The sequence below is a fragment of the Cibotium barometz genome, chromosome 37 (assembly GCF_041138505.1).
Source record: "Cibotium barometz isolate CiBa-2024 chromosome 37, ASM4113850v1, whole genome shotgun sequence".
In the NCBI taxonomy this organism is placed as follows: Eukaryota; Viridiplantae; Streptophyta; class Polypodiopsida; order Cyatheales; family Cibotiaceae; genus Cibotium; species Cibotium barometz.
This window is the reverse complement of record NC_141082.1, coordinates 38,326,890-38,350,949: the sequence shown is the minus strand read 5'-3', so window position 1 is coordinate 38,350,949 and position 24,060 is coordinate 38,326,890. Positions and strand designations below refer to the sequence as shown.

Below are 24,060 nucleotides of genomic sequence, written 5' to 3'. Positions count from 1 at the left end.
ATATAGGTGAACAAGAGGAGAAGCACAGGAAATATAGGTGAGCAAGAGGAGAAGCACAAGCTAGGAGGTAAAGAATATATTGTTATGAAGTTGATAAAGAACATAATTTCTTCAAGGAATTGTTGAAGGAATTGTTATGAAGTTGATAAAGAACATAATTTCTTCAAGGAATTGTTGAAGATGGACCTAATAAAGTTTGGCTTGATTACTTGTAAGTAGGAATCAGTGTTGATAAAGAACATAATTTCTTCAAGGAATTGTTGAAGATGGACCTAATAAAGTTTGGCTTGATTACTTGTAAGAATCAGTGTTGAACTTGTCATGGAAATTATTGGTGTGGAGAATCGGCATTGAACTTGCCATGGGAATTATGTAGCCATGTTAATGTTGGATGGCTTCTCGTGTTTGCACTTAGGAGCTGGGTAGAGAGTTCTTGCTTGTCCAAGAAGGAGAGAGAGAGAGATAGAGAAAGAAAGATAAAAAGAAAGTTATAGTAACTACTATGGAAGACCCCAAGGGTCTATGAGACCACAAGTAATACAATGGTACCTTGGATATATAAAGCCATGGAAGAACTAAAAAGTAAATTTAAAAAAAAAACACCAATGTGTGTATACATGATGATTATCCCTCCTCAGCCGCAATGCCAATCTCATGGTAGAAAGAGGTTTAGGCCCCTATGGTGATGGAGCATGTCATGTCAGTGGAGAACCTCCTAGATCTATGTCTATGTGGTGGAGAATCCGATGCTCTAGATTGGGGGTGTTTGGCTTGTAGAATGGATTGAGCTCTTTAGGCGTAAAGCCAAAGCATTAGTATGGGTGGTCGGCTTTGCTAAGAGTAGAGGCACTGGTATGGTTATGTGCATCCATGTACCGCAACAAAAAATATAATGGCACTCTCTGGGAGGTGTCTTATCTCAGGGTTGGTGGGCTTGTCTCTCAGCATACTACCTCTGGGAGGTGTCTTATCTCAGGGTTGGGCTTGTCTCTCAGCATACTACCTCTGGGAGGTGTCTTATCTCAGGGTTGGGCTTGTCTCTCAACATACTACCTTAGCACACTACATCCTTATGGTATCCAAGCTCCACCAAGTACATGCCCATGATCTCCTTATATTGCATCACCTATGAGAGAGAGAGAGAGAGAGAGAGGTAACACAATTCATATAGATGTGATAATGAAAATAAGGTATATGTGAATGTGATTATATTAAAAAAAGATGTTCAATGAGTATAAGTAGTGTGTGTGTGTGTGTGTGTGTATAAATATATATGTATATGTGGGTTTGTGTGTAATAAAGAAATGTAAATGGAAATACATGTATTTATATATACGTATATATTTAAAAAAACTTAAATATGAATATGTGTGTGTGTGTGTGTGTGTGTGTGTGTGTGTGTGTGTGAGACAAAATTATATTATATCATGGACCATAGCTTGCATAAAATGTAATACATTTTTTGCTTTTTGAGAAGGATACACCATAACATAACATTATGTATAATAAGAACCATGAACTTAAACACCAAATAAATATTTTGCTATCTATGGTTAATAAAAAAAGACTCAATTTAATATGAGTAAATTATGTTTAATGATATTTACTCATAGGTTTGCACAATGTGATTAAAGTGCAAAAACAATCCCAAGCTTGGAGTCCACCAACTTGCATCCGTCCAAAATAACAAGTTTGTTAACACATCTAACATAGGTATGCTGCTTTATTATCCATGTCTAGGTATATCTTAGCATGGTATTTACCTTACTCAGGTTGGGCTCCATTATGGTAAGACGTAAGGAAAAGCACTCACTAAAAGGAGATAAAGTGGAAGAACTCAAGAAGATATTGTAAAAAGATGGAAATGTTCAAAGTGTATGTGTAGAGTTTAGCGAAAGGATTTAGCCAATATGGCAAAGCACTCACTAAAAGGAGATAAAGAGAAATAACTCAAGAAGAGATTGCAAAATGGAAATGTTCAAAGTGTATCTGTAGAAATGTTACTAATGGATAAAGGATCTCCTTGTCAAAGGAAGATGTCCATGAGCTTCTTTAAGAATATAGCTAGATAGCAATAAAGGATTGAATTACCTATATTTGAAGGGAAAATGTTCAAAGTGTATTTGTAGATTTTTTAAACTAACATATAAAGGATCTCCTTGTCAAAGGAAGATGTCCGTGAGCTTCTTTAAGAATATAGGTAGAGAGCAATAATAATGGATAGAATTGCCTATATTTGAAGGGGATGGTGGGCGTTTGTGTGACATAGTAAGGTTAATACATTTTATAAAGGCTATAAGGTTATAGCCACTTGACTTTTAAAATATGGTTAAGCATATATGTGGGAATTATTAAGTAAGAATGGACATACATGCCTAATTAATAGAAAAGGGGGTATTATAATTATGCCTTTCAAAACCATTAAGGTTTGGTTCAGTTTGACTGATTGATAGAGCTACGTTTTAAGATAACCCTTATGGAATATAGGATGCTAAGTGAACCTACTTTGTTAACCCAAAATCTCACAGTTTAAGCACTTTGTGTGATAAAGGTGACGATGGAGCTCACAAAATGGACATGTCACTTAAACTAGCCACTTAATGTTAGGTTGGGACTTGGGTGAATCTGAAATGAACCTAATAATTAAAATATCTTCCAAAATGGACATGTCACTTAGCTTCCAAAATTTTCACACACCTTAAGGCTTAGGAGGGCTTGATTAAAATTTATAATGAGCAAAAACACTTCTTGAAACATCTAGTTCTAATGCATAGGCATTTCAAATCTAAACTATTGCAATTCAACCTATGTGGGAGGAGTTTGCTAACCAAATTGGTGGCTTTGATCTTTAGTGATACAAAAAGAGTAAATATGCATAATTGATATGCTCATGAGTCTTATGCCCTAAGGTTAAGGAAAACTAAATGATACAATAATTGGAGATTATCTCATGATATCTAGTAATTGCATGAGCAACAAAGCCTAACCGTGCCCATATCTAATTATTGTGGGTTAGTGCAACAAAGGGGAAAATTTTTCCCTAGCCAAGTTGGTATAACTATATATAGTACACCCCTTAGTGCTTCGAGGTCCAAAAGAGGGACACCCAATGCACAATGGTTGCAATCTACTTCTTATAAATACTAGCATCTAGAGTTTGTTGACGTTGTATATTAGTCATTAAAAAGAATTTATAATTTATGACATGGAAATCCACTTTTTTAAATCCATTGGAGTAAAAACTCATTAAGTTTGTATGATTATATTTGCCAAATTATTTTAGTTTATAAGTCTGATCGTACTTGTGATAGTATGACCTTATATGCCCAATTTCATGGTCTATTTTCATATATCTAGATATATTATTGTGCTTGTCATAATATTGTTGGAATATTTTGAAGTCTAGTATGCAACTAATGGTGTGTATGAACATCCTCTTATTAAGAGAACATAAGATAGGACCCTAATGCCTATATAATCATTGTTGTGTTGTGCCACAACTCTGTGTGTGTGTGTGTGTGTGTGTGTGTGTGTGTGTGTGTGTGTGTGTGTGTCTACTCTCTTCCACCATCCATGTCTATGCACCAAGTCACCACCCCCATGACTTAATCTCTCCATATCTCCTTCCACTCATACTCTCTTATGGCTAGAACCATGTCTACCTACATGGTATTACAGCATGGGAGAACCCACCATCGAGCCTCTTTGTCTAAGCACCAAGTCACCATGACTTGATCTCTCCATATCTCCTTCTAGTCACACTCTCTAATGCTAGAACCATGTTCAACTACATGGTATCAGAGCATGGGAGAACCCACTATCATGCCTTTGCATTTTTTACCGCCCTACCCTCACATCTATGTTTTTTCCTCATACTCTATAGAGTTACATTTTTTTAATGCTACCCTCCATGTTTTATAATCTACCTTAATACTCTGCTTTGTATTTTTGAGCCATGCATTTTTCTACAGCCCATGCCACTTATGCTCGAGAGCCATGCACCTATCGCCTCTTCTCTTCATTGCAATAGTTGGTCATTGTACGCATCTCAGCCAAGTACATCATGCACATTTGGTTTCTAAACATCATCAGCATGGCATGGGCACCAACAGCCCATGTGCATTTTTTTGACCATGCATTATTGACATCTTCATCACACTAAAGCCCCTGCCCCACACTCCATGTGTTTGCAATTCGTGTGTATTAACTTGATTATCCCTCAATTATGTTGAACATTAGCATCACACACTTGTATCAAACCTAACTTCATCATCCTCATTAATCAACTCGTGTAGGTTCACATCAGCTTTAGAAGATTTGGAGATTACCACACATATGGTAAAATCAAAGCTCTTGCTCATTAAGTTTATCAAATTTTTTTATTTTTTTAGTAGAATTCAGGGGTTTCACAATGTTGATTAAATTATAAAATGAAAGGCATTGCGTTCAGCAAAATTTGGGGCCTTTTTCCAAATATGAAAAAAATCAACAAAATTGAAGAAGCTCTCAAAGCCACAAGAAATTGGGGATTTTTTTTAATTAGGGAAAAGTTGGCCTAATTACAGCTTCTACCCATCGAGAATTTGGGGCTTTTATGAAATATTGAGAAAATCCTCGAATTGAAGACCCTACACAACATCGATAAATTTTTTGTCTTTTGCACAAGAAAGCCTTTTGCATCAAATTGACCATGCTACATCAACAAAAATTTGGGGATTCTTCATAACAAATTCCAAATCGAGCATTAGCGGCTCGTGGCCCTTGAGCCTAATACAATGGGTCCAAAGTGCCAACCCCTTGGCAATGGCATCAAAAGAAGATCATCTTCTAGTTATGTTTGAGTCAAGGATTCTATGCCCAAGAAGTCCCCCACACAATTTGCATGTAATATTTCATATGTTTTTTGTAATGCCATGTTTCTATAAAAGGCTTCGCTCCATTTTTTATTTATCCCTACTTAGAGTTAGGGGGTTTATCTATGGATAGATTGATATAGGCATTATCTATGTATGATCGAGCTCTTGTATCAAGCTTGACATGAGAGTTTCAAGATATTTCAAAGTCTAGTAAGTGTCCATTGGTGTGTGAACACTTTAGGTGTGAACACCATCTTATTAAGAGAACATAAGATAGGACCTTAGTGCTGTTTACAGGTATATATTTTATCATATTTTTTATGAATTAATAATTGTATAAAAATATATTTAATTTAATTTATGCAGGATTCAGCTTAATGGAATGTGCAAGTGAGCACAAGATTAATATATGTGCAAATGTGCACAAAGTCATTTTATGTAACAAGGCCCACTATGAATTTTATTTAGGCAAAGGTTTTTATATGTACAAAAATATGTAAAGTAATACCCCAAAAGTGGGAAAAACAAGCCTAATTTGTAAGCTCATCTATTCTTAGCTCCTTGGGCTATTTTTATGAATAAGATTCTCTAAATACTCAAGTCGTGGAAGGGGAGCTACACGCTTGAGGGGGGAGATTGCACCCAATCTGGTTTACTATGTGGTATTCTCTATCCCTTACTTTTGACGGTGATGTTATTCTAATTCTTTTCCTTGTGTTATGCTAAGTTATTTAATTAGCAATTTCAATTCAAGACTTTGTTCAAATTATGATGTAATTTGTGAGATTTTTAATTAATTCTTCAAGAAGTACAAAAGGGTCCTGTGAGACAGGTACCTATATAAAGCATTGTACATGGCGTAAGTATTATTATAATGCAATCGTTATTGTATTGTGCAACAACTCTCTCTCTCTCTCTCTCTCTCTCTCTCTCTCTCTCTCTCTCTCTCTCTCTCTCTCTCTCTCTCTCTCTCTCTCTCTCTCTCTCCCGCCAAGTCACCATGGCTTGATCAATCCATCCTCCTTCCACTCACACTCTTCTCTCCTCACGGCTAGAACCATGTTCACCTACAATAATTAGATCTTGACACGTGTTCAAAGAAATCTAGATGCTTTTGGGTCATCAAAGTGAAAATTTGTGTGATTAAAGAATCTTAGGAAATCACATGTGTAAAGATTATGTTCTAACTGACTGAACCATTGTTAATTAACAATTTGTTTAGTTAAATGACATCTTCTGATGTGAATTGGTAGTACCTTATATTTTCTTAGTTTAGAACATACCTACATGTTCTTTAAAGTGATAAATTAAAGGTATACTTAAAAAAATGAATTCTCATGTGATTAGTTGGTTGATGACATTTTTGAGTCCATTGTTCACTACATGTGAGATACATTCATAGAATTTTTAATATCTATGGAGAAAATTCTAAATATTTTTGTGGGTTGATTAAGATAGAGGTCATTTGGTGGGTTATTCACCCATAAACATTGTATGGTGATGCTACTGATAGATGGGACTTTTTTGATTTAATATTCCACATTGATATGTTGTATTGGGTTGAGGCACATGCATTTGAGAGTTGAAGTGATTTTTTGAAAATATGCATCTTCCACATTGATATGTTGTATTAGGTTGAGGCACATGCTCAAGATGCATTTCAGAGTTGAAGTGATTGTTTGAAAATATGCATCTTCATACATTGATAGCTGTTCTTATGGAGTTTAAATATGCAAACTAAAAAAGTATCTGATTGTGTTTGATAGTGATGGAAAGAATGAGTTGTATGTTTTTTAAAGAATGGTTTTGACAAAGAAATTTTTCTTTTGTATGATCTATAGTGGTGAAACTTTTACTTGCTACTTTTTGTTTGGCTAGCTTTATTACAAGTTTCTTGCATAAGGGTGGTAGTAATTGGATGCTTATCCACTCCACTAATATAAAACTTGTTCTTAAGAGATAAAATATGTTTTTTATGATGTTTTTATCCTCCATTATGTTCTACAAGACTTTTTTGTGGGTGATCAATTTAGTTAGGGAAAAATCTTTGAAGCTAGTTAAAAAATGATTTTTTAAAACACACACACACGCGTGCGCGCGCGCACGCACACACACACACACACACACACACACACACACACACACACACACACATACACATAATGTCTTAAAAAGAGTTTCCAACAATTTTACAATATTTATAGGGAATTATTCAACTTGTAAGGTCTATTAGGGATGTGATTTAGTCCTTTTATGGACTTCCATTTTCAGACTGAACTTTGGATAATGTTTAAATCACATATGGAAATGTGTTTATAACTACTAGTCATTGTATCCTCACATTGATAAGATGCAATATCTAATGTAAAAGATGATCCATAGGCATTTCTATAAAATTTATAAGGAAAGGAGAAGTATTTTTGTTTCAAAAAAGTACATAATGATACATCCACTAGATAGAAAAATGTACAAATGATCATTCTGAGGTTGGATTTATTTGATATGCCATTGAAGAAAGGGGTATAGAAGTTTTAAAAAAATGTATACCATGGAGTGATATAGTTGGATTTGTTTGATATGCCATTGAAAAAAGGGGTATGGAAGTTAAAAAAGAATTGTATACCATGGTGTGGCACAAAAACAACAAGTACATACATTAATGATATAAAAGTTTCTTACCAATGGAGCCATACACAATTAGTGGTTCTTATCTTTTGGTTTTTACCATAGATTCATTGGAAAATGGAGAATAGTGTTTGAAAAGTTTCTTGGTTTTAGTATGAAGCCTCTTCCATAGTTCATTCTTCCCAAGTATAGTGGTGTAGTTTTAGATTTCTAGTCAAAGTATATTACACACGTTCAAAGATGAGGTTTATTCTCTATTGTGGAGTGTGTGTATGTGTGTGTGCGTGTGCATGCATGCGTGTGTGTGTGTGTTGTGTGGAGTTACATATATTCTCTATTGTGGAGTTACATGTGTGTATGTAAAAGGGTTTTTAAATTCAAAAAGTAAAATTCTATAGATAGGAGGTTTTCAATTACCCTTAAAAACACATGTTATAGGGTTTTTAACATAGTGACCACCCCGAGCTTACACTTTCTTTAATCCACTTAAAAAAGAGGACCATAAATTCCCCAATGGTGTCACCAAACATTTGCCCACTTTATGTTTAGTATACCACAAAGCATGCACAATATAAGATTTTACTATTCTTAGGTTGACGTGACTTTCCATTGAGTTCACAAGATTAATAGTTTTATAGGCATGTAGAAAATAAAAGGTTTTCCAAAGAGGACTAGATTTCTTAGCATGCACATGAATATGCCATATTTTGAAGATTAGAGCCTGAATTCAACTATGTGCATGGCACTGTTGACATTTTTGAACATAAAGTTCTACATTAATCCACAATTTTGGGGACTAGGCCTTTTTTAACTACATACAAAAAAAATTGGATGCATGGATGACTGAGACAAGGACAATCGTGACATTTAAAACATACTCTCTTCCTCATGCCTATGAACATCCAAATCTTCTTGGTGTATAACCAAGGGAAACAAAGCCTTATATATAAGATTTTCCCATAGCTACTTAATGAACCCAGTGGTCGAAAGCTCTTGCACCTAATGACCACATTGCCACCTTTATAAGTTTTGACCTAGCTACTTATTTAACCTAGCAACAACCAAGATAAAATTTCTCACAACTATTGCACCCAGTGACTACATTGCCACCTTAAACAATGCTTGGGCTCTAATGCTCCTTGTTGTAAGGCTTCATAAAATTAAAGAGCATTGTTAAAGGCTTTGAGGCCCTAAAGGTTATTTTAAGGCCTAAAAACTTTTTATAGCACAAAAATGAGCAATTCACATCTAGCCTAACATCACTTAAACCCTACAGTACATTATAGGTTTTGGGCTCATAACAAGTAGGCAGCTTAAATCATGACTAAGTCTTAACAACACATAAGAAAATCAAAAAATTCTTTCAAAGTTATAATGAGGAGCCATTTTTTATGTGAACTATATTAGTATAACTAGCCTACATGCTTATACAACTTAGAGATTTTGGCTATTAGTGATACTAGATTCCTATTAATGCATAACTAATATGCTCCAAAGTGAGCCTTATGCCCTAAGGTTGATGCAAATTGCACAATACAACAATTGTCATTTATATCTTTGTAGCTAATAATTGCATGCACAAGCCATGCTGCTATGTGTATGCTCCCTAGTAGAGTAGGGAGATGGACATCTAGACCAAACACATGGTCATGTAGGTTTTTAATGCATAAAAGCACACATCATTGAGATATATGGATTGTTACCCTTTCACAATACCCTTTCATAATATAAATGTTCATTCATTGAGGACCTCTCGGGCGTATTATGGTTGGGGTGGATGGTAAGTATTGATGTTAGGTGTGAAGGCACTTTGTTTCAGTTATTGGGTGCATTATTGGTCTTTTCCTACCTTGTTAATATTTAATTTAGTGCATGAATTAATCATTTATTTAATTCCTTCTTGCCTACTACACACATTAATCAATATCCTAAGACACTTTGTTTCAGTTATTGGGTGCATTATTGGTCTTTTCCTACCTTGTTAATATTTAATTTAGTGCATGAATTAATCATTTATTTAATTCCTTCTTGCCTACTACACACATTAATCAATATCCTAAGGCACTTTGTTTCAGTTATTGGGTGCATTATTGGTCTTTTACTACCTTGTTAATATTTAATCTAGTGCATGTATTAATCATTTATTTAGTGCCTTCTTGCCTAGTGCATGCATTAATCATTTATTTAGTCCCTTCTTGCCTAGTGCACGCATTAATCATTTACAATAACTTTGTATTGGATGTGTGCAAGGTACAATCTACAATGGTTAAGTTTACACAATAGGCTAGGTTTTCATTTGTGTTTCTATACGTCCAAGACATAAAAAAGAGACATGGCAGCAAAGGAGAGAAAATATAACTAGAAAAATTTATACTTTTTTATTAAGAAAGCCATCCAAAGGCTTGCAACAAAAATGATCATAAGAAGACAAAAGTGTTGAATTTTTTATTCAATGTGCAATGAGAAGGAAACATTTCAGTGCCCTATTGAACCCTATTGAACTTTATTGTGAGGTTTCCTCCTTTGTTAATAAAAGATTTCCCTTATGCTAGTAGAGGACATGGACACTATATGTTTGAGTATTAGGTGAAGAGTTCTTTTTCAGCTCAAGATTTTGAACCTTAGTGTAAGGTTTACCCCCATATTCTAAAAATATATATTCCTTTTAATTTCTTTAATAATTAGTCACTTAGGAGGTAGAAACAATTATCCAAATTGATTTAAGCTTGTGTGTGTGTACATTATGGTACATATATCCTCAATGTTATAGCTTAAAACCTCAATGTGTGTGTGTGTGTGTGTGTGTGTGTGTGTGTGTGTGTACATTATGGTACATATCCTCCTCAATGTTATAGCCTAAAACCAACAAAATCCATGGGCGCATCTCTACCATAAGCCATGCCCCTAAGATAAATTAATGGATAAGCAATATTCAAAACCTCAAATCTTGTCACCCACAATATTTAAATAATAGTGACACATTAACAAAGGCTTTTTTAATCACAAAGGCAAGTGTTGAAAATGCCTTCTTTTCTATTTTGAATAAATCAATGCCGCAATGAGATAATGAACTCAAAGGCTAGGAAAGGCACACTTACAACCCATCGTAAAGAAAATAAGCTTGAAAAAATGTAGTAGGATTATTAACACCTCTCTTGATACGCGAAATCAATGCCCAAGGGTGGGTTTTTTTGGTGGTGTTTTTTTTTGGGGGGGGGGGGGGTGTTTGGATTTGCGTGGTTAGGTGTGCAGAGGTAGTAGTAGAACAAAAGACAAAATCTTCTTTTAATGTGGCTAAATTCTCTACATAGTTTTAGGTCAACAGTCATGATAGAGTTATTCAAGGACAAAGTAAGAAGAGAAGATGCAAAATCGGACATCATTTAGAGCTAGCTTCCTACTGGGACATGAAAAAGTTTAAGAAGCTTAAAATGGTATTAATAATTTTCACATGGTTGACACACAATGGGGAATTGGACATATATGTAGGATGGGATCTTAATAAGCAAAGTTGGCCACTTTCATTTCCCAAGCTGAGATGGTCTAATTCTATGGGTTGGGTTGACTTTTTAGGCTTTTTAGATGGGTTAACTCAAATTCAAATGGGTTGTTATTTTTAAGTAACTCATATTCAAATGGGTTGTTATTTTCACGTGACTCAAATTCAAATGGCTTCTTAGATGGGTTAACTCAAATTCAAATGGGTTGTTATTTTCAAGTAGATATGATCCTCTACACAAGAGACCATAGCCTAAGCCTCCAGCCTCCCTTGAATGTGCCCCATGCCCCTCTTATATAGGAGGGCCCTCAAGTGACTCTTGACTCTCCATCTCCCATGTGTGATCCTTGGATGCCTGACCCTAACCTTAACCCTTAAGGTTAGTCCTAACCCATGCTCCACTAGAGCTTGTTCCCATGCTTCCATGCTCACAAGCCTGATGTGGGTTAGCCTCCTAGTATATGTACACATAATGTGCATATAACACCACCCACTCAGATCATAGGTGAATACATCATGTCCAAGAGTGAATGCATACTATACTATGTCTGTATCAATGCATAGGCATCCATGATCATCAAAATAAAATGCCTCATACTCCATAACATGCTCCATTAAATGTGAATCCATGTCCTCACTGCAACCATCACCATGCATAGGTCCATAGGGATGATCCACATCACAAATGACTACCTGAGCATAATCCATACGTACCAAGGCATAATCCTCATGACTATCCATATAACCCTCATAGTAGAGGACACAATCATAGACTCTCCACTCATCTCCCAAGAAAGGTTCATAGACAGGATTCCCATAGAACCTCAAATTCAAATGGGTTGTTATTTTTAAGTAATAAGTTAAAAATATGACTAAATTCAACAAAAGAAAATTTTCATTCATCTTCCCATGCAAACCCCAACATAATCAGAATAGAATTAGAACAAGGCGCTTGTTCTATAGCTTTACTAGTCTCATTGTATTATTTGTAGGCTTGGAAAATTTTCACTTTAAATATGTCTCATGCTTGTTGCATGCTTGTCATTTTCTTCTGACATACTTTGTTTTAAAATTTATTGATAAAATAATCTATAATAATTAGGCAAACAATTGCATCAATGTGAGGTCCAAGTTTATAAGTTGTCTAAACTTGTATTATATAGCAAGTTGAGCAAAGTCACGTAATCTAAAATGTATAGCTAAGCAAACATGTTTAAGCCTTGAAGTTTTATGAGATATATTTTAGATTAGGTGATGTATTTCATATAAAAAGAATCGATTCATTTTCGAAACATATATCCCTATTTTGAATGCAGATCTTATTCTAATATAAACTATAAATCTTATTGAGGAGAGGTTGAGAAAATACAAATAAGTCAACATGGAAAGTGATGGATTCATGAAAACACAATGGAAAAGAAATCAAATTTCTTGTGATGTGAGATATCTTTTGACTTTAGCATTTTCTTTCTTTACTTAGGTTTCCTTGAATCTCAAGGCGAGATTGTGTTCTCCCTTTTTTAAAACTTTGGTGCATACATAATTCTATGTTTGACTATGTGTTAGCTCTAGGTCCCACTTTTTCTACAAAGAATATCTTGACATAAATAAAAAGAAAGCCAAAACATACCATATTATCTTTGTGTGTAGTATATGTCATAAAATTTTGCATTAGTAAAAGTAATCCAATTTATTTATTAAGAGAAGGTAAAGGTGAACAATGTTTCATCAGTTATATTTTACTTCACTATATAGGTATTTGTATATTATCATACAATATATAAACAAATCAAAAAATTTCATCTGAAGGAAATAGTTTTGTGTTGTTGATTAACGAAAACATTTTAATTTACTTATATCATGTTTTATTATGTGATTATATAGTTGAGGCTTATGGGGTCTAATCATCACACTTTTGATTGAATCCTTTACCTACATCTTCAATGCTCCATTAAGAAACTCTGATCATGTATACCTTGCAATGATCCATTTCAAGCAAAAACAACATGATGTAACATTGAGTGAAGCCCAATATATGCTTCTTTATTAAGCCAAAATTTTTGCATACATTTCCAAAAAAGTGATACAAGCAAAAGCATCTACTTCATATCCTAATTTTAACTAATGACTTGTGAATCTCAAAACTTGTTAATGAATACCATCTTGAAAAAATCTTTGTAGCTACAGGCAAATTTAGCTAAAGCATCAAAAGGCATACCTTATTGTCTCATCTATTTTAGACACTAGTGTCTCATCTATTTTAAACGCTATAGTACTACTTGTCACGCTAGTTCAATTTCTACATATCAACCCTAATGAAGGCATTTTAGAGGACATAATCTCTTACAAGATTTTTTCCCATCCACCATGGGGAGCATGGATCAACACTCTGTGACTCCGAAAGCTACTCCATTGTTACCATGTTACTCACCCAAGTGTCAAATATCCTCCCTCCTTGAGAGACACCCCAAGAAGTGCACATTCATCCTTGGCTAGTTCTACACACCATCACCCTGCCCACAATGTCTTACACACCTTCTTTTGATCCTTTTTGCAATCTTGTATTCACCCCTTCTGGATTAACTTTGATGGTAAGAAGAAAGCATCCATGATGACCTAATCCACATTCTCTTCCCTTTAAATATATTCTCATCATTATTAGGGATTTCTTAGTGAGCATCTTAAGGATCCAAGATAAAATATATTGGGGAATGGTGAGCATATTAAGGGTCCAAGATAAATGCTCAACAAACTCTTGGTATTTGTAGGTTTCAATGAGATAAGTTTTTTCCCCATAATACAGAATTAGCTAAAATTTTCACTAAGGAGTTCAGTAGAGACTTTTATCTTTGTCTAATGAGCATATTATGTGTGTTTGTGGAATAAATTGATGACCTAAACCTTGTGATTTCCCTTTCAAGTATCTAATTTATAAGTGTCCAATCGACACTATGCAAACTAGGATAAGTTTATATTTTGAAGACCTTATAAATTTGGATAAGAATAATGTATAAGTGCCTAATTGACACTGTGAAAATGAGGATAACCTTATAAATTTGGACAAGATGGATGTTTGATTATGTCCCCACCTTAATTACACTCTCTTATCATCCTTCATCATGATCTTACATAGCCTCACAATACATTGGTCTGATACTTTTACAAGGCTTGAAAAGGATCTCTTCCAAGATGAATTTAAAATATTTTCACTCAAAGATAACCTTTGAGTGACTTAAAATGTGTAAGAAAAAGTTTGAAACACAACAATCATATGCTAGAATGATGCAACAAAAGTGGTAAAACTCTTAGGATATTTATAAGGAGGTACAAAGTTGGAAAACTGGTCAAATACTAAGAATTAAGTTGCATGTAGTGGTTTGCATGAAGTAGATACACTAAGCATATACAAGTCATAGCTACAAGGCCCTCCATATTATGTTTCCCTCTCTCTACAAAATCTAGGTAGCCATTTGTAGCTCTTCATCCCCCTTTAACCAAAGCCCTATAAACTAAATATTTCTATAGTTAATCCTAAGAACAAAGAGGATTATGTAATTCTGTTTTTTATTATAATTGAGATTGCATCGGATAATAAAGTCATTCATGATCATGCTCATTGTGGTGGTGAACTTGAATAGAAAACCTATATCCATTCACAACCGATAATTCCATTTCAAATGACTAAGTGGTCAACTTTATATAACTGGCCATCATTACTCAGTCAACAATTGAACATGCTTAATCAATTATTACTAATGAGCCACTAATACATTAAAACATGGCTCGATAAACTCGTGTGTATGTAAACGATGGATACAATTTCTCCAATGACTCTAATGGGACATGATATAGTGATTTTGAAATCCATGTGACCAAACGAAGACGTGATAAGCTAATTGGTTCCAAAAAATATATTCTACCATTTTCAAATAATTTATTCTACCACTTCCAGAGCACTAACAAAGACTCTTCCCTTGAGAAAGGGCTCTTATGATTTTTTCGCTACACCTATCATCAACAAAACATGTTAACGTATCATTATTCATGTAAATAATATGGAACTATTAAAATCAAAAGCCAAATTTTATATAAAGTACATGTAATAAGGGATAGCTTTCTTAAGACCTCCCACCGAGCTTACCCTATCATTATGCAATACAGTGTGAACGATTCCCTCAATAATATATTTAGTGTAAATGGTAAAGTTCTCAAGGAATAGGTACCTTTATAGTAGCTAATATTAAACACACAAATGATACATAATCAAAAATTTAAAAGTATTCTCTAATTTTTTTCTTCTTAGTTTACAAGCACGCATTTTTTTAATGTTTGTTTATGTAATGGGGTTGCTATATAGTGTGGCTACATTGCTTCATAGGTGTATTCTACTAAATTAAGTTTATTTGTACAATTTCCATCACCTATAACTTTGACTTAGCACAAACTAGTATTGATGCACATGTGAATTTCATGGAGATAGATAAAAAGAGTTAGGAGATAGATAAAAAGAGCTAGGATTGCCTAGTTTTCTTCCATATATCTAAAGTGTTTCCACCCATGTGACATAGTAATAGGAAATTATGAAATTGCAAGGCTATCTTAATTAAATTCTTCAAGATGTAGTCATTCGTGTGATGCTTTGGCAATCTTAACTTAGAGTTATTTGGTTAATTTATTTTTATAGCAGATGTGGTGTGGTGTAGTTGATATATTACATTGATATTTAGCCTCAAAAAACAAGGTATAAGTGCCTCTAGTTCCATGACCTCCCTATGATCATGCCTTTTAGACTCCTCTAGATCAAGAAGAATAGTGAAAAGAGATCAAGCTCTGGCTCCTTATGATCAAGCCCTTTACACTCATCTAACTCAAGATCTAGCTAAAGAAGAGTAGTGAAAGAGATCAAGCTCTAGCTCTATTCATTTCAACTCTATTAATCTCATAGAGAAATTGTCCCAATAATAAAAATGTGGAAGATAAATGCAACCACAATCTTAATTTCCCAATGAAATCAAAAAGCTGGAAGATAAATATTTGTTATCAAACAAGAAAAATATTTCGAAGCCATGGAGATCTTGTTCTATCTTTTATATACACAAAGAGTTAGAGAATAAGGAAGACTATGAGATCTTGTTCTATCTTTTATATACACAAAGAGTTAGAGAATAAGGAAGACTACTAGTGAGCATCAAGGGATTTTCTCCTTGGAAACATTTCGAAGCCATGGAGATCTTGTTCTATCTCTCATATACACAAAGAGTTGGAGAATAAGGAAGACTACTAGTGAGCATCAAGGGATTTTCTCCTTGGAAACATTTCGAAGCCATGGAGATCTTGTTCTATCTCTCATATACACAAAGAGTTGGAGAATAAAGAAGACTACTGGTGAGTATCAAGGGATTTTCTCCTTGGAGAAACATTTCATACCTCTCCTCAGTTTGTAAAATAACTAGAATAGAAACAAACTATAGTTTATAAAAGAGCCCCATGCCCTTCTCTTCCTTGTTGAAGGAAGAAACATGCCTAAAATACTTGCTAAGAGCCCCATGACCTTCTCTTCCTTGTTGAAGAAGGAAGAAACATGCCTAAAATACTTGCTAAGAGCCCCATGACCTTCTTTTCATTGGTGAAGAAAGAAACATGCTAAAACACTTACTAACTAAGAGCCAAGATTAAGAAAATCATATCAAATTAGGTATCTAAGTATGTTTGTGAGAAGAGAGAGAGAGAGAGAGAGAGAGAGAGAGAGAGAGAGAGAGATATGCCGACTCACAACACATACCCACATTGTGCAGGCTGATGGCATCGAACCCGGGTCCTTGTAGCAATGGGACCCAACTGTTCTATTAACTCGTCTACGCGGCCTGTGGGCTTAAGTATGTAATTCTAAGAATAACATTGGCTAACTTTAAATTATATGTTATGCACACACAAGAAACATGCTAAAACACTTGCTAACTAAGAGCCAAGATTAAGAAAATCATATCAAATTAAGTATGTAATTCTAAGAACAACATTGGCTAACTTTGAATTATATGTTATAGGCAACAAAGAATAGTCACTATGATAGCACCATGATTAAGAACATTAAATGTTCTCATAAGAAAGCATAGTCAAAAGGTCAAAATTGTCATTATTTAATGTGAGCACTTTGTTAAAGTAGATCTTGTAATCAATTTCAAAAATTTAATGTGGTGATGTGAATGGGTGCTCCATTTGACACTTTATATGCCATGTTGATACCATCACCTCTTTATACTCTTTAATTTTACTTTTGAATAGGATAAAATCACAATTTGAGATTATTCAAAGGTATTTTTTAAAGGTTAATAGTGAAATTCTTTTTGATAGTATGATTCATGTAAGACTAAACTAGGTTGCGTTATTGACTTTCTTGCTTAAGAACATTTCCTTTATCCCTCTTTCCCTAAAAGTTATCATAAAAATAGTAATAAATTTAATAGTAGTTGTAATAATGCTACACCTTGTGGGTAATGCTCTATAATATACATATCATGATATAAGTTTATCATCTTCCCTTCTTTATTCTTGAGATAGATTCATCTTTTCTTCTTAAGAAAAAGTGATGAATTTATGAAACTTCCAAGACACTTTCTTTCTCACACTTTTTTGAAGCAACAACTAAATATATCACTTGGAATGCATATCTTTAAAAATTCCATAGCTATGAGTTTCATAGGTAAGGATGACTTTAAGAAGCAATTGCCCATGTTCCTCCTTTTTTGAAGACCATGAGTAAATTGTACTTATAGTACTTCCACCATGTGGTGTCATGAACTTACTATACAATTTACAATTTTAACTAGCACACCCCCTGTTTTCTAAAGGACCTATTCCTATTCAGTCAAAGACATGTGTGATTCCCTAGGCCTTTTTGAAGGTGTTTAGCGCACCCCCCAATTTCTTGAGGGCTTATTACTATTCATACAATAAGATGCTTGATCCCCATTGTCATTAACATTCTTTAGGCTTGTTTGAAGGTGTTTGCATCACATATTTTGTAGGTTATACAAACTCACAATAAATTTTCAAGTGTAGACCCCACTAAGCACCACACAATCTAAAGGAAGGGTAGTGGTCGACATGAGAAAACATCATTGTGGATATAATAACTTTGAACCTAGAAAGTGGGCCTTGGAGAAACTTTTGTCATAGTGCTAAAACATTTTATATTAAAGAGGTTTGTATACCTTTGTCTCTTATCCTCTAGATTGCATCTTTAAGAAAAAAATAGAAGTTGACCTTTGTGCTCCAATGTGAACCCCACTAATTTAAGCTTGTTTAACCTAGTTTCTTCCGGGTCCAAATAGACAACTCATAAATTAGTTTCACAAGTCTGCAAGTGGTAAAGGGAGTAAAGTTTAGTTAGAAGTTGCTTGATCACCATCTACATACTTGAAGAAATGCAAAGGCTAGTTAGAGTGGTGTCAAGTTGAGCCCTTCACATCTAAGAGGTGTAATTGGCAATGAATTGCTAACGTGCATGTAAAATTGCAAACATATTTTGAATTCAAAAATTGAAAGTTGAAGCCTTGCCACTCATGGTGACTTTATTTCACACAAGTTTGCAAGTTTGGGTATTGAAAGAATTGGTTAAAGCAATAAAACATAGTAAGTGGACCTTGAGTAGACATCAAGAAAGAAGATGAGAAGCTAAAAAACAAAAATGGTGGGTTGATAGGAAGTTTCAAATAGTACAAATTAGATAATATGATGGTCTAAAGATTTGAAAACTCTTTAGAGGCAAGTTATATAAATCCATCTTTAGGTCACAAATGAGCACGAAGGAACCCACTCATGAGAACTGATGAATTGACCATTTTCGACAACATCATAGATATTTCATGCAAACAATAACAATGTGAAAGCATTGTCATATGCAAATAGATATTTCATGCAAATAATAACAATGTGAAAGCATTGTCAAATGTTAGAGTCGACAATGCCAATGCTAGAAAAGAACATTTTTTTCCAACTAGTTAAAAAAGGAAGTGTTACATTTCCATCAAAAATCTACTTCTAACTAAAATCACTACAAGCCAAAATTCCAAAAGATTTTCACTAAAGGATATTTTTCACCCATGGAAGTTACGTTTATCATTCAACTCCAACAATTACCTTGTAAATAGAATTATTCTTACGACGCTTTAGCCTTGGTGGCCACCAACACCACCAAAACATGGCATTGAATGGAACAAAAAAGGGAACTTGTATAATGTGCAAATTTGGCCACCTTGGTTGCATGTGGGGACTAGGAGGTGAGTATTGAGAGCCTAGCAATTGGTAATTGTTGGACTCCACACTTGACAACCCTTGATCATTGGGCGATTTCTCACTTGTTTGAAAAAGAGCAAGTAGTCGGCCCTTCAATTCATTTGCATCTACCATCAGACACATGTTTGAAAAAGAGCAAGTAGTCGGCCCTTCATTTGCATTTGCATCTACCATCAGACACATGTTTGAAAAAGAGCAAGTAGTCGGCCCTTCATTTGCATTTGCATCTACCATCAGACACATGTTTCATGAGAGCTTGGGAACTTGAAAGCACCCAAGCATGTTCAACCTACAAAGTACATAGAGGTTGTAGTAGTGCACACGTTGGCCATTGGTGACTCCTACAAAGTACATAGAGGTTGAAGTAGTGCACACGCTGGACATTGGTGGTCATCACACTAGTGGCTTGGTGTTGGGCAAGGGGTTCAAAACACCTGGGGCCATTACTGGCTTGCATGATGAGGACAATCTCATATAAGGAACGTTCAAAAGAACTTGTTCAAATTTTCGAAAAATCCTTCTCAATTTGATGGGAGAAGGAAAAATACCTCCTCAAAATCGTTCAAAATTACAAATTCCTCTTCAATCCATGGTGAAAAGGGTTGATGCAACAGTTCGAAGATTATTTTTGACGGGCAGGGTCACCCTTCAAAATGACGGTTTTAGAAAAAATAATGCCCGTTCTTTGATAATTTACCTTATTTTTTGACAGTCACTCAAAATTAATAGCTGTATTTTACGACCAAAATATCCAAAAACGGGCATGACGCCCGTCAAAAAGCAACCTTGGATGAAAGGCTCAAGGGGCAACCAGGGTTTGAAAATTGAACTTTAAATATCATAAATAAGTCTGTTGGGTTATAGTCAACGCCTGCCAGGAGGGGCAGCCGACAGAGAGCGGCAGGGCCCTCCGATTCAAACAGGTGATCGGACGGCACGAGGTAGTGGACGGGCCCGGGGTTTGACTGGCATTAATATGCGAGCCCTTGAAGTTGACCCGGATCTCAAGGGTGATTAGAAATTAGATAATTAAACGCTAGTGGGAATTTGTTGACCAAAGTAGGTTCCTTTCAATCTTTTTCTCTCTCTTCGGGAAACGTTGCTTTTTGTTTTCTCTCTCTGCGGAAAACGGTTGTTTTGGACGCGAAATGAACAGTCCGACCGGTACCCTCTCTCTCTACGGCACGGCTTCTGGGTTTCTCTCTCTTACCCCAAGCCCTCTTCATATTTGGGTTGTGGGTTGCTCTCTGAATGCTCTGTCGGGCCTTGTTGAGAGCTTCGTCCTTCTCTAATCTTCCAAATTCTGCAGTACCCATTTCATCTTTCTCCCTATAACTTCAGAACCTTAAGCGCCCTCTTCTTCTTTACCCCATTCTCCTTGTGGGTCTTTTGCAGACTCCGCCTCTGCCTGTGACAGAGCTTGTTTTAGGGCATAACTATGGCGGTCGAACTGCTGGACTACCACACCTTTGCAAATATGGAGAGAGACATAGATGTGCAAGAGGCTGCATCAGCAGGGCTGGAGAGCATGCAGCGCCTCATACATCTGCTCTCACAGCAGCATCGCCCACAAGGGGAGGAGTGCTCATCCATGGCTGATGCCACCATATCCAAGTTCAAGAAGGTGGTCTCTCTGCTTGGAAGATCAGGCCATGCCCGGTTTCGCCATGGCCCTCAGTCTGCATCTGCCTCCATAGCCAGCAGCTTCTCTGATACCCTCATGGAATCCCCAGCCAGCTGCTCTTCTGAAGGGGCTGTTGATTCCAGCCATGGTAGTGGTGCCGGTGGCAATACATTATTCCGTCCGCAGCCGACTGCTGCTATCCCACCCCAAACTGTGAAGCAATTGTCCCCCCTCAGCTCCTCCTCTCTCAGCAATGGCTCCCCTGAAGCCCGCAATGTCTCTCCTAACACTGCCTTCTCCCCTGTTGTGGTCTCATCACATCATCATCTCAACACTATGTCAAAGCCTGATGTACCCGTCGCGGGCGCATTGTTTAACCCCCAACTAGTGTATGGCACTTCGTCACAGAGCATGTTTGCCAATGGTGTACTCGCATCCCCTCTCCATGGCCCTGCCTCACCCTGTGTTGTCCCCCACACACAAGCTCAACCTCACATTCTCCCTCCTCAGAGCAACTCTAATAGTCCTGGTGTCCTTACCACTCCTGCCCTCTACTGCCCAGACCCCTCCATCTTCACGTCGTCTCCCCAACAATTCTTCTTCCAGAGCCCCAAAGTTCTCACCTCCAAGGGATCCTTTGAGAAAGCCCCCAAGCCCCACTGCCAGCCTCCCTCCTGCTTGCATGCTCCCCATTCAGAAGTTTCTGGACATAAGCCGGAAACCTCGATCAGCTGTGCCCTTCCACTCTCCACCACCACTAACTCTTTCATATCATCTCTCAGTATGGATGGTAGTGTGGCAAACAATAAGCAGTCAGTATTTCAGCAGGCTTTTGAGTCTGTGGGAGGTGGGCGCCCTCCAATCTCTGCCTCTAAGAAATGCTCAGGAAAGTCGGAAGATGCCGGAGGCAAATGCAATAGCTCTGGGAGATGCCATTGCTCGAAACGCAGGTCAGTGTCTTTGCTTGCTTTTATTATATTTGTTTAGTTCTGGTTGTCCTTTAGCCATGCTAGGAGCTGGCACCATGTGTATGCGTGTGCACGAGCCCATCTGCAGATCTGTTTTGAGAGCGCTCTGTTGTGCTGCATTGCTGAGTGATGCCTGTGGATTGTTTCAGGAAATCAAGGAACAAAACCATAGTGAGGGTGCCTGCTATCAGTGTAAAGATGGCAGATATACCAGTTGATGAATACTCATGGAGGAAGTATGGACAGAAACCAATCAAGGGCTCTCCTCACCCCAGGTATTGCCCCCATGTCCGTGGGTATGTGACGTAGTTACGGTCTTGATATGCATCAAGTGGGTACTTTTGGTCTACAGTTGTTGTGGTCTTGGTGTGCATGTGGTGGAGTTTTAAGAGGTGTTGGTCTGTGTTTCTGTTGATGTAGGGGCTACTACAAGTGTAGCAGTGTAAGGGGATGCTCTGCCAGAAAACACGTGGAACGTGCTTTGGATGATTCAAGTATGCTTATTGTCACCTATGAAGGAGAGCATAATCATTCACAGATCCTAACTGAGGGTACAACCTTGATTGTTCATGCGTGAGGACTGTCCATGGTAGCTTTACCCTGGAGGAACAGCTAGGATTTTGTTTTCTGCAACCTATGTAATCTGGTGGCTGGGATTGGACATCTTTTCAATGGTCTGCAGGCATAGCTTTCCCCCATGAGCTAGCAGAGACACATGGTGCTTCAGAGATAATTAGCCATGCAAAGGGAGTGGAACCATGATGGGCGGTTTTTGATTACGGATCCCCCCAATCACAGAGTTGATTCTGCACATTTAGTGCTGACAAGAGAAGCTGCTATATATGTATGAAGGGCCAAAGTATAGAATCCATGCTCAACAGCAATCTTCTTAGAATTTCTGAATCTTGTGCTATCCCTGACAGGCATGCAAGAGTGATGTCTCAAACATTTTAAGGTTGTAAGGCATGAGTGGTATGGGCTTTAGGTAATGTTGTCTTGCTATGCTGTTGATGTGATGATGCACTGGCATCTCACAAGGCGTAAACAACGCTTAAATGAGTGGTTTGAACTGTTTTGTTGACATGATAGCTAGTACTTATGATGATCCATGGGATGGGATGGTTAGGAAGCATGATCCATGGGCAAGTCATGAGTCATGCCTCATGGGTATGGGCAAGTCATGCTGGTCATGACTCATGATGGTCATGAACCTTGGGATGGTCAGTAATGACTTACTGGATCCTACCCTTGAAAAATGTGGGGATCATGGCTGCCCGTTGTACATGGACAGGAGGTTTCCCTGGAATGGTCAATCATAAGGGTCATGACTCATGGGGATGGGCAAGTCATGAATGCCATGATCCAAAGTACATAAATTGTGAAAATTCCTGTAAAAACCCCCTAAAATGCAGAAAGGAAATTCCTGTAGAAACCCCCCTAAAATGGAGAAAGGAAAGCGCCCACCAGGGTTAACAATCAACATGTCCCAATCTGATTGGCTGAAAATCCACCATAATACTGGCCCTTCCCATATATCTCCATAATGTCACACATAATAGGGAGGTCACATTTTTGCGTGTGTTTTTTTTTTTCTTTCAAAATGATAATCGGAAAGCCGTAGAGCCTAGAGGTCCATTGAAATTTACATAATGTCCATAAATAGGCCCCTCTACCCTAGTAGAAGGGCAGGCACATGGCCAATGGTTATTAAGGCAAGATGACGTAATATACATATTATCATCCACACTTTGCATGACCTTGGCCCTAAACATCACTAGGTCATCCATGGGATCCAATATGAAAAAAAATAGTCCAAACTAGAAAAAGTTTTGCCCTTTAATAATGATTGGACAATACTAGGTCGTTGGGGCACAACATACATTAGAATGCTTAAAATCTACACCAAGGTTAAATTTAGATTAGTAGGACCATAGCCCTGCCACCTTTTTATTTGCCAATTTCACTTGGTATGATTGCTCCATTATGTAAAGACTTGCACTTAATTGATCCACCAAGTATATATAGACATGCACAATCAAATTGATTGGTGGATGAGAATTGGGATCATACTCAACCTCTTGTTACGTTGTTTTTTTACATGGTAGTGTACGGTTCTCTTTGGAGTTTGGCACCGTTTAGGCTTTAGGCAAAACTTGTATTGACAATCTATTGATTTGAAGAGGTCCATTACAA

General features: G+C 36.6%; 1 protein-coding gene across 2 annotated transcripts; it reads left to right on the top strand.

Moving 5' to 3' along the window:
* The first annotated feature begins 20,484 nt into the window (after positions 1-20,484).
* On the top strand, positions 20,485-22,948 carry LOC147617256 (putative WRKY transcription factor 11). Of its 2 annotated transcripts, XM_086776889.1 has the most exons (4): positions 20,485-21,849; positions 22,017-22,142; positions 22,288-22,456; positions 22,550-22,948. In XM_086776889.1, exons 1-3 carry the CDS (start codon positions 20,714-20,716, stop codon positions 22,442-22,444), a joined length of 1,419 nt encoding a protein of 472 aa, XP_086633015.1. In that variant the 5' UTR covers positions 20,485-20,713; the 3' UTR covers positions 22,445-22,456; positions 22,550-22,948. The 2 variants fall into 2 exon arrangements, with proteins under 2 accessions (XP_086633015.1, XP_086633014.1); XM_086776888.1 differs by having other exon boundaries at positions 20,499-21,849; positions 22,288-22,948.
* The last annotated feature ends 1,112 nt before the right edge of the window (positions 22,949-24,060 follow it).

What these genes read in the sequence shown, in the direction of transcription:
- LOC147617256 (XM_086776889.1), top strand. Translation starts at nt 20,714, where the DNA reads ATGGCGGTCGAACTGCTGGACTACCACACCTTTGCAAATATGGAGAGA. An exon ending in TGCCATTGCTCGAAACGCAG is followed by an intron (nt 21,850 to 22,016) that starts GTCAGTGTCTTT and finishes GGATTGTTTCAG; the next exon opens with GAAATCAAGGAACAAAACCA. An exon ending in AAGGGCTCTCCTCACCCCAG is followed by an intron (nt 22,143 to 22,287) that starts GTATTGCCCCCA and finishes CTGTTGATGTAG; the next exon opens with GGGCTACTACAAGTGTAGCA.